This window comes from Babylonia areolata, chromosome 1 (assembly GCF_041734735.1).
Source record: "Babylonia areolata isolate BAREFJ2019XMU chromosome 1, ASM4173473v1, whole genome shotgun sequence".
Taxonomy (NCBI): domain Eukaryota; kingdom Metazoa; phylum Mollusca; class Gastropoda; order Neogastropoda; family Buccinidae; genus Babylonia; species Babylonia areolata.
Window position 1 is genome coordinate 65,796,809 of NC_134876.1, and position 11,189 is coordinate 65,807,997.

The 11,189-nt window shown below is 41.7% G+C and overlaps 1 protein-coding gene across 1 annotated transcript; it reads left to right on the forward strand.

Moving 5' to 3' along the window:
- The first annotated feature begins 3,569 nt into the window (after positions 1-3,569).
- On the forward strand, positions 3,570-10,590 carry LOC143286541 (uncharacterized). Its single transcript, XM_076594182.1, has 3 exons — positions 3,570-3,630; positions 4,318-4,581; positions 10,475-10,590. Exons 1-3 carry the CDS (start codon positions 3,570-3,572, stop codon positions 10,588-10,590), a joined length of 441 nt encoding a protein of 146 aa, XP_076450297.1.
- Positions 10,591-11,189: the final 599 nt, after the last annotated feature.

An 11,189-nucleotide genomic window follows, 5' to 3' on the forward strand; every position in this document is an offset into this window, starting at 1 on the left:
TGACAGCTGTCCGGTGATTTATTTTCAAAGGTTGATGCATGTACAATCAAGATACATGCAGCTGATACATACTGACATTGTATGTCTGTGAAGCTGCATGTTTGGTGCGTGTCTGTTGTGCGTGTGTGGGTGTATGTGTGGATGTGTGTCTCCATGTTTTGCATTTATTTGCTTATTTATCATCATTGTTGTCTTTTTTTTATTTTATATTTATTATTATTATTATTATTATTATTGTAATTATTATTATTACTACTACTACTACTTTTTTATATTATAATTATTATTTATTTATTTATTCATTTATGTACGCTTATAGCTGACTTCATCAAGTTTTTGCGCCTTATACATATTATTAGTAGTGGTAGTTTTTTTTTGGTTTGTTTGTGGGTTTTTTTGTGGTTTGTTTTGTATGTTTTTTCTCAAGGCCTGACTAAGCGCGTTGGGTTACGCTTCTGGTCGGGCATCTGCTTGGCAGATGTGGTGTAGCGTATATAGATTTGCCTGAATGCAGTGACGCCTCCTTGAGCTACTGAAAACTGAAAACTGAAACTTACTTTGTTTGAAAAGTTTAGATCATTTGTTTAAAGTTATGTTTCCGTATGTGTACATGCGCACTTGTGTGTATATGTGATGTGTGTGTGTATAGCTTTTGTGTGTGTGTTCATGTACATAATACTTTGATTGTGCTGAATTTTTTGGTTGGTTATTTTGTCTTCTATTTTCATAATGTGTTTGTGTGTAACTATAGGAATGTGCACTTCATTGACGCTAGAGCATTATTAGTTATCAGGCATTTCTGGAAAAATGCAAGAAATACTGATATCAAAGTAATATTTTTGTGATAGAAAATACTGAGAATTGTTTTTCAGTCTGATGACATCTATTTTGTATTTGTTAGTTAGGTAGAAGAAGACATACTTGTTAGAAATTTATTTGTTTCTGTTTAAATATTTACTTTTATGGTGCATTTGTCACATAAAAAATCCTGCAACATTAAATTTCTTAGTGGTGCCCGTAAGTTACATTCACGGTTCCTCTCATTCAAATGTAGCATATAAATATGGGTCTTCCATATTGGCAAGCTACTGATCTTATCTATGAAGGCCCTCTTGGTGTCCTGATAGATGCAGTGGATGCTTGTTGCATGCTAAATGATATTAAGAAAGATCACAAGAAGTTGAAGTCCACTTTATTTGGGAGACTGAAGCACATCAAAGTTTGTGCCATTGTGATATTGCATATATAAAGTTTAATTTTGAAGCACATCAAAGTTTGTGCCATTGTGATATTGCATATATAAAGTTTAATTCATTCTTCTTCTGCTACATTTGTGGGCTGCAACTCGTGCATCTCATAAAACTTTACATGCTTGGCCATTTTTATTTCACTGATGGGTGCAATAGCCAAGTGGTTAGAGTTGGACTTTCAATCTGAGAGTCCCGGGTTCGAATCTCAGTAACAGTGCCTGGTGGGTAAAGGGTGGAGATTTTTCTGATTTCCCATGTCAGCATATTTGCAGACCTGCTTGTGCCTGAACCCCCTTTGTGTGTGAATATGCAAGCATAAGATCAAATACGCACATTTTATTATCCATGTCAGTGTTTGGTGGGTTATGGAAACAAGAACGTACCCAGCACGCACCCCCCTGAAAACGGAGAACGACTGCGTATATGGTGGGTTTTAAGAACAGTTATACAAGTATTGAGGTAAAAGCCCACTCGTGCACATATAAGTGAACGTGGGAGTTGCAGCCCACAAATGAAGAAGAAGAAGCAGATTTCACTGTTTGGGCAACTGTGCTTTATTTTCGGAGGTACGCATTTTGTGCTACATTCATGGTTTGATTAACTTATGAAAGCTGACTGTGATTACAGGATCTTTAACATGTGTATTTGATATTCTGCATGTGTTATTTATATATATATGTTGTTGTTTTTTTCACATGTACTTATATACATGAAAGAAAACAAGGCATTGGCAGACCTGCACAATTATGCTGCCAGGGAGATATGGAAAAATGATTAATGCCCTTTATCTGCCTGGCACTGACTGTGGGCTGTAACCAAGGACCCTCAGATTGAAAATCAAATGCTGTAACCACTCAGCTGTTAAGCCCAGTATTAACTGATAAAGTTTTATGAGAATCCGTTGAAATGTCAGCTTTTCATCATGTCACCTTGAACAACTTTGTATGCTAAATTTGTTTTGTTTTTTTAATTCCTGTCTTAAATGTGGTCATTTCATTTGGAAAAATGTTAATACATCTGTGGATCACTTAATCATGTGCTTTTAATAGAGATTTATCAGAAATTACATTAAATTTTATTGTAGACAACCCCAACTCCCCAAAGAAAAAAAAAGGAAAGAGAAACCTCGTCTGTGATTAATTATAGGTTCACCCTTGATAAAATTCAGTTGCATTTTTGCATTTTAGATTCTTCATCCAAAAGTCAAAGTGAGTCCAAACAGATTTGTGAGATATGTCTGTCCATGAAGAAATGGACATGCTTACAGTTGCACAGGCAGAAATCTTGGTAACGGCACCTGGTAGGTAAAGGGTGGAGATTTTTCTGATCTCCCAGGTCAACATATGTGCAGACCTCCTTGTGCCTTTACCCCCTTAGCGTGTATACGCAAGCAGACGTTCAAATACGCACGTTAAACATCCTGTAATCCATGTCAGCATTCGCTGGGTTATGGAAACAAGAACATACCCAGCATGCACACCACTGAAAATGGAGTATGGCTGCCTACATGGCAGAGTAAAAACGGTCATACACGTGAAAGCCGACTTGTGTACATACATTTATAAGTGAACGTGGGAGTTGCAGCCCAAGAACAAAGAAAAAGAAAGAGGTTTAAATGATTTCAGTGAAAAAAGAATTTTCTTTGCAAGGGGGAAAAATAAGTGGACAGTCACATGTCTGCTTACCATCTATAATATTTCTGAATATGACAGATTCATAGTTACGTTGCCTTGTGGTACGAGCATTACATTTTCAGTCCAAGGTCCTTGTCTTTTTATTTTATTACAGTAAGCGCTTGGTGGTTGATAAGTGGAGATTTCTTCAGATTTCTCAGGTCAGCAGATCTCAATGATCTCTGTATGTATGTGTGTATATGCTTGTAGGTCGAATGTAAACAGTACATTGGAATCTGGCTTTGCAGCTGAGAATTCAGTGGGCTATACAAAACATGAAAATATTACAATGGAATTATTAACAAATTGATATTGATCATGTAAGTTTCAGTTTCAGTTTCAGTAGCTCAAGGAGGCGTCACTGCGTTCGGACAAAACCATATACGCTACACCACATCTGCCAAGCAGATGCCTGACCAGCAGCGTAACCCAACGCGCTTAGTCAGGCCTTGAGGTTGATCATGTAAAAGGAAGAAAACCAGATATCTTTCAGTGTGAAATAGAATTATAGATGCTAAGTATTTGTATGTGGATGTCATTACCGATTGCTTGTTTCATTCTATTCTCTTTTTTTCCAGAACACAAATTTATTAGAATGCCAAAAGTATCAGAAAAATACCAGAGGCCATCAAGACATCATACCATTATGGCTCCAGCAGATATAGCAGCAGGCAAGCCATCATCATGGTTTACGATGGAAATTACTGGTATGTGCAGTGCGTGTTTGTGTGTATGCACATGTGGTTTTCGTGGTTAAATTTGGAATGTGGTGGAGAGGGGGGCGGAGGGGGGTGGGGGGAGCTCCAGGAGTTAGCAGTTTTTCTTTTCAGGAGATTCAGTTGAAGTGCTTTGTCTTGAAAACTGAGAAAAAAATGACATGGTTTTGTGCGTTTGCACACACCTCCAGCCCCTCACACAAAAACACAATCTCAAATCTGTCAAACATGCATGCACATTCATGTATGTGTACACACACACATATAAAACTGTTTGAGTTCCTGTACTGTACTAGCAACATTTGCCGAAATTGATATTTTCAGGATATATATATTGCATGCAGAAATTGCTTCTTTTTTTTTTCCCCAGATCTGTATTTTGTTGAATTGTCTTTTTTCAAGATCTGTTATTTCCCAAAATTGTTGATTTTCAGAATCTGTACTATTTGCTGAATATGTAGTTTTCAGGATCTTTGTTATTAACCGAATTTGCTATTTTCAGGATCAACTTGCTTGTATCTGCCAAGGTTAAGAAAATATAACAAAATTGAAGAGTGTTGGTGGGGAATGCAACATTTGCTTGTGAAAGCCAAACCAGGTAATTGTGTTACCAATGCTTGTTTTGAGTGGACTCTGTGTATTATTTGTTGTTTGACTGTATGACTTTGTTGTTTTCAGGCTCTATACGCTACCTCTGCCCTGAGATCTTCCACTTCCGACATATTACTGCCTTGGTTTTGAGTGGCAACCTTCTTGTGGAGCTTCCTCCTGATGTGGCTCAGCTCGTTCACCTGACTTTTCTGGATGTGTCCAACAACAAACTCTGTAGCATTCCTGGCGAGCTTGGGGACCTGACCGAGATGAGGGAGCTCCTGCTCAACAACAATCAGCTTAGGACTTTGCCGTTTGAACTTGGCAAGCTGTTTCAGCTGTTCAATCTGGGTAGGTCTGAGTTGCAGTTTGAGTTTCAAGGAGGTTTCTATGCACTGATCCATATGTGCTACACTGCATATGTTTTTTGTTGTTGTTTAAAAAAAAAAAAAAAGACTGAAGGAGCAGATGCCTCACCTTAGCATAAACCAAAATGTGCTGATCAGGCCTTGAAGTTTAACTCATTCAGCCTTACTCCCGAGCATTGCTCTGGCATCCAAATTCCTCTCGTTAAAATGGTTTCCACATTCCTGCATGTGCATAAACCAAAAAGAAAGGGAACTAATATCTGCAGTATTTTTGGATGTGTTTACATGTAATTTGGAGGAAAAACATTTTTTTTTTTTATCTGCATGGATATGGCATGGATGCCTGCCAAGTCTGTAAACTCCCCAGGGTTGAATGGGTTAAGTGAGATCAGGTGACAGTTTTGTATGCTAAATGGATGGGTTATACCTGGCCATAGTGTGTTTCCTGTATTTATGTGGGTTTTTTTTTCAGAAATGCAGGTTTCAGTGTGCAGAACTTTATAAACTAACATTTAATTACGCATACTTAACCGTGACCCAACTAGTGCAGACTCCGGCAGGGGTCTGATTAACAAGGATGAAGATGGCATCATTATGAGACAGAGTGGACATAATTTGTTTCTTTTGTGAGATATTTGATGTTTTTATTTTTCCTACTACACCATCTTCTCAGTGTTTCTGAAAAAATGTGGGGAAAAAATCCACTTTTATTGAGATTTAGAAGACTTTCTAAAGAGAGAAGCCTACAATTGTAAAAAAACAACAACAAGAAGTTAACAGTACAAAAGATTGGATGGAACTTTTCTCACACACAAATACTTGGATACATTCATTGATTAATAAATGTCCATGAGAACAGGGAAGCATCATTAGACAGAAAAAGGGAGAGGGAAGGGGGTAGGAATTCTTGTTTTCAATACAGTTTAAGCCAGTTACAGCACTGAAATTATCAGTCAATGCTCAGATTGCTGTGTTTAGTGTGACATAAGGTAAGGGTTGGGGTTTAATGTCTATTAGACTAGCTGATCAGAGGTCAGGGTTAAATCTCTATGAAAGATAAAAGTTTTAAAACTAGTTGATTATAATTTTTAATTAATTTGTACCTGTCTCTTTTGGAGAAAAAGAAACAGCTGATTAAAGATCAGGGCGAAAATTTATATCAAACTGGCTGATAACATGAACATTTGTGTATATGTCTGGAAACACACCTGCTTGCTTGTATGTGGGGTTGAGTGCCTGTTCAATATGCTGTGAGACTGAATAGAAATGAAAGCAGCTAGGGACAGCACAGCTGTGCTTAATCAGCAGAGTTGTGGAGCAGTACGCACATTGATTGACCAGCATAACAGCTGCAGTGGTTCATTTATGGACCTGATAGATAGTTTGCTCAGTGTGTGTATGAGTGTGTGTGTGTGTGTGTTTATGTGTGTCAGTGTGTGTTTGTGTGTATCAATTTGTGTGTGTGTGTGTCTGTGTGTGTACTGATGTGTGTATGTGTACAGTCTTCAGTTTGTGTTTCCATTTTAAGTAATTTGACAAAATATGTGCTTGTGTGTGTGTCTGTGTGTGTGTGTGTGTAAAGATGAGCACATTTTGGTGGGTGTGCATTTTCTTTGTAACAGTGATATAGAAACCAAACATGGCTGGAAGAAATGAATGTATTTTAATAAAAGCTTTACACTTACAGCCTTCTCCTTTTGAGCGATACTGCACAACAGTGAGGGATATTTATTCTTGACAAGCTTTTCAGCTGTGTTTTGTTATTAGAAACTTTTTTTCCAAGCAAATATTAAAGTAAGTATTAAATTACGTCTCATCAAGATTAAATCATGCTGCTTGAGCTGATCATGCATTTTGTTCTAGAAGTGAGAAAGAGAAGTTGTGTAATGCTCTATTTCATTCTAGAGATATACTGGGAAATCAAAATGTCCTTATTTCTTTTCTTTTCTTCATTATCATTTTCTTTCAACAAAATTTTCCTGTTGTTAATCTGATTTTCTGAGAATGTTGCCAGTGTAGTCAGAAGCCAAATTAATTACATTGCCATGAAATAGAAACAAAGTTGTCTTGAATGTTAGTGATAGACGAGGAACCAAGATCTGCTGATCTTGCATTAGCTGTGAATGAAAAGAGAGGAAGACATGTCAGGAAATGAGGAGAAAGAGGATGCCCATGTTGACATCTTCTGCGGCATAATTTTGCACCAGGATATAGAATTTGCACTCAGTTATGAAGCTCCTGTTTGGTCATTAATCTGACGGCTGTTCACAAGAGTGATTTTTGATGGAGGAAAAATTGTGTGTGTGTGAGTGTGTGCTTGTCTCATATGCCCAGATGAATAATGAATGTTTGGTTGCAACTAACTCAAAGATATCAAGATGTTGATTCATATTGGCGTGCAGTAAAACATTCAACTTTTTAATTTTTTTTATGTGATTACTTTGAGATAAAGAGATACAATGACGTGCTGTCATAACAGCATTTCTTGTGTGATACTCGAGCAAATTAACAAAATATGGGAACCCATACAAGCATTCATCAATTTATGCTTGGACTGTTAAGTGCTGTGCTTTTTTTCTTCAAAAACATCATTCTGATATGGTCAGACTGTGTGGTTCGTCCGTCGGGATCGACGAGGACCATCTAGTCATCCTGGTGGTGGGTGGATTGGGCTCTGTGGGTGCGCAGATGACTGATCAGGCCAATCCGTGCCTGGAAGGTTCTGACGCATGTGGACAGGGGATGGTGGCGGCTGTCGGGGACTTGCTGGCACTGCTTTTCCTGGCCTGTCTGCATTGCTCTGCTGCAGCGATTCTGTTGGCCTCACAGGATTTGGCGCCTTTGTGGACAGCTGAACGCCACTTTGGTCTGTCCATTGCATTCAGCTCCCATGTGTCTTGGCTGATGTTGAAGGCCTTCAGAGAAGCTTTCAGAGTGACTTTGAAGCGCTTCTTTTGGCCTCCATGGGAGCTCTTTCCATGTTGGAGTTCGCCGTACAGCAGTTTCTTGGGGAGCCGGTGGTCTGGCATGCGAACTACATGGCCTGCCCAGCACAGCTGGGCCTGCATCAAGATGGTGTAGATGCTGGGCAAGTTTGCACGAGTGAGCACCTCTGTGTCAGGGATCTTCTCTTGCCACTTCATGCCGAGAAGTTTTCTGAGGCTGGAGTTGTGGAAGTGGTTCAGCTTTTTGGCGTGGCGTTTGTAGACCGTCCATGATTCACATCCATAGAGCAGTGTGGTGAGAACGATGGCCTTGTATACTTTGAGCTTCGTCCCCAGGGTGATGCCTCTCCTGTTCCAAACGTTCTTATGGAGTCTGCCAAAGGCAGCGCTGGCTTTGGCGAGTCTGGCATTCACCTCGTCGTCGATGACAACTGTGCGAGAGAGTGTACTGCCCAGGTATGTGAACTTGTCCACCGCGTTCAGTCGTTGCCCGTTGATGAAGATGTTTGGTTCCACGTAAGGCTTTCCTGGAGCTGGCTGGTGCATCACCTCAGTCTTCTTTGTGCTGATTGTGAGGCCAAAGTTGTCACAGGCAGCAGAGAACTTGTCGACACTGTGTTGCTTGCCAGCTTCGGAGGCAGCGTTGAGAGCGCAGTCATCAGCAAACAGGAAGTCGTTGACGGTGTCTGTCCTCACCTTGGTTTTTGCTTGAAGCCTCCTGAGGTTAAAGAGTGAGCCATCTGTGCGGTACCTGATGCCCATGCCTACGTCAGCGTCTCTGAAGGCATCTGTCAGCATGGCTGAAAACATGAGACTGAACAGGGTGGGGGCAAGAACACACCCTTGCTTGACTCCGTTGGAGACAGGGAATGGTTCTGAAGTCTCTCCGTTGTCTTGGACTCGGGCCAGCATCCCATCGTGTAGTTGCCGTATGATGGTGATGAACTTTCTGGGACACCCGTACTTCGCCATGATTCTCCAAAGGCCATCTCTTCTAACAGTATCGAAGGCCTTGGTCGAAGGTCGGCGTTCTGTTCCTGACACTTCTGGAGCTGCCTGGCAGCAAACACCATGTTGATAGTCCCGCGTTCTTTCTGGAAGCCACACTGGCTCTCTGGTAGGAGACCTTGCTCAAGGTGCACTATGAGACGGTTGAGTAGCATTCTGGCCCGAGTCTTGCCTGCGACGGACAGCAGGGATATTCCACGATGGTTGTCACAGGCCTGACGATTTCCTTTGCGCTTGTACAGGTGTATGATGGAAGCGTCTTTGAAGTCCTGTGGAACTGCCTCATGCTGCCAGATGAGCTGGAACAGCTGATGAAGCTTCTCAGTCAGCGCCATACCACCTTCTTTGTAGACCTCAGCTGGAATGGAGTCTGAGCCAGGGGCTTTGCCATTGGATAGCAGACGGATAGCTTTCTGAGTCTCCTCCGAAGTTGGAATGGCATCCAACGACTCACTGACTGGCACCTGGGGTAGTCGGTCAGCTTCATCATTGATGGTGGAGGGGCGGTTCAGTACGCTGTCAAAGTGTTCAGCCGATCTCTCAAGGATCCCGTCCTTGTCAGTGATCAGGGTAGAACCATCAGCATTGAGGAGTGGAGCAGATCCGGAGGTGGTGGGACCGTAGACTTCTTTCAGGATGTTATAGAAGTTCTTCATGTCTTTCCTGTTTGCAAAGCCCTGGATCTCATCAGCTTTGTTGCTCAGCCAGGAATCCTGCATCTGCCGCAGCTTCAGCTGGATGGTGCTGCGTGTGCTCTTCAGTATGTCTTTCTTTGACTGTGACTTGGGATCTTCAATGTGGGCTCTGTAGGCTTGGCGTTTGTCTTCCAGCAGCTGCTTGATCTCAGTGCAGTTCTCATCAAACCAGTCTTTGTGCTTCCTGACAGAAGGCCCCAGGCACTCCATGGCAGTGTTGTACACCGTCTCATGCAGTGCGCCCCATGCTGCCTCCACATTCTGGTTGTCCAGCACGGTGGACTCAAGGCGTTCCTCCAGGGTGTCAGCAAAGCTCTGCTTGATGTTGCCTAGCTCCAGCTTGTTGACATTCAGGCGTTTGAGCGCTTTTATGCCCTGAGGCGGTCTCTTGGGCTGGATGCGGAGGTTGAGCTTGGAGACAATAAGGAGGTGGTCTGTCCAGCACTCGGCGCCGCACATGGCCCTCGTGACTCGTACGTCCTGCCTGTCCCTCTTCCTGACGATGACAAAGTCGATGAGATGCCAGTGCCCAGAGCGAGGATGCATCCATGACGTCCTGTTACGGGTAGGGAGGCAGAAGTGCTGTGCTTTTTTTCTTCAAAAACATCATTCTGATATGGTCAGACTGTGCTTGGTTCCTGAAAGTGCTGTTGATTACTCTTTGATATTTTCATATATATTGTAATTTGTATACATTTTCCATTCTCCACTGTTAGTTGCCTGAGCATACATGCATTCCCACATGCTATAAAATCATGTGCCTCTGTCTCTCCTTCTTCACCATTGTCATCTGCCAATGACGGACCACACATACTGTTTGGTTGTTGGTTACATTGATATTTTTACTCATTCATCTATCTGTGCAACATGCACAGTAACCATTTTGTGATGATGTGTTTATTATTTGAGCCATGGGGGTTGCATTAATGTTTTGTCTTTGTCCTTCACTTTTGATGTAAATTCCAGTTATATTTTTTCTTAACTGTGATGATCAATACACAGAATATTGCAATAGGCTTGAGTCTGGGTGAGTCAAGAGCACTTTACGTGGATGCTTCAGTATTTGTAACATTTCCGGTTTACAGTTTGAATTCTTGTGGAAAAGCCTATATAAACTTCTTTTCTGTTTATTAATATCACGATGCACTGGATTGCCAGCTGTGTTTGTAATGTTGATTTGAGATGGGCTGTTGAAACATGGCCCCATAATCCCTTTGTTTGGCTGCAGAGCTGAAAAACAACCCGCTGTCCATGGAGTTTATGCAGATCTACCACAGTGTGAATGGAATGAATGGGACCCAGAACCTGCTGAGTTACATGCTGGAACACCTGCCCTGTGAGTAGTCGTTTTGTTTACTCCTGCATGATGTTGGTGTGACTGTCTTCTAAGTCTGCATGCAGTTGTGTTGTTCTTGTTGATGATGTTATCCTCCTCTTCTTCGTTTGTGGGCTGCAACTCCCACGTTCACCTGTATGCACACAAGTGGGCCTTTACATGTATGATTGTTTTTACCCCGCCATGTAGGCAGCCATACTCCGCTTTTGGGGGTGTGCATGCTGGGTATGTTCTTGTTTCCATAACCCACCGAACGGTGACATGGATTACAGGATGTTTAACATGCGTATTTGATCTTATGCATGTGTATACACACGAATGGGGTTCAGGCACAGGCAGGTCTGCACATATGTTGACCTGGGAGATCGGAAAAAGCTCCACCCTTTACCCACCAGCCGCCGTTAACGAGATTCGAACCTGGGACCCTCAGATTGAAATTCCAACTCTTTAACCACTTGGCTGTTGCGCCCGTCAATGATATTATGATTATCATTTTATGAAGATCATATTATTGTTTTGATGGGGATGGAAGGAAGAGGAGGGGCAAAGCTTTCATCTTTTTTTTCTTCTTCTTCTTTCATTTGTTTTTTTCTGCCGTCCTTTTGCT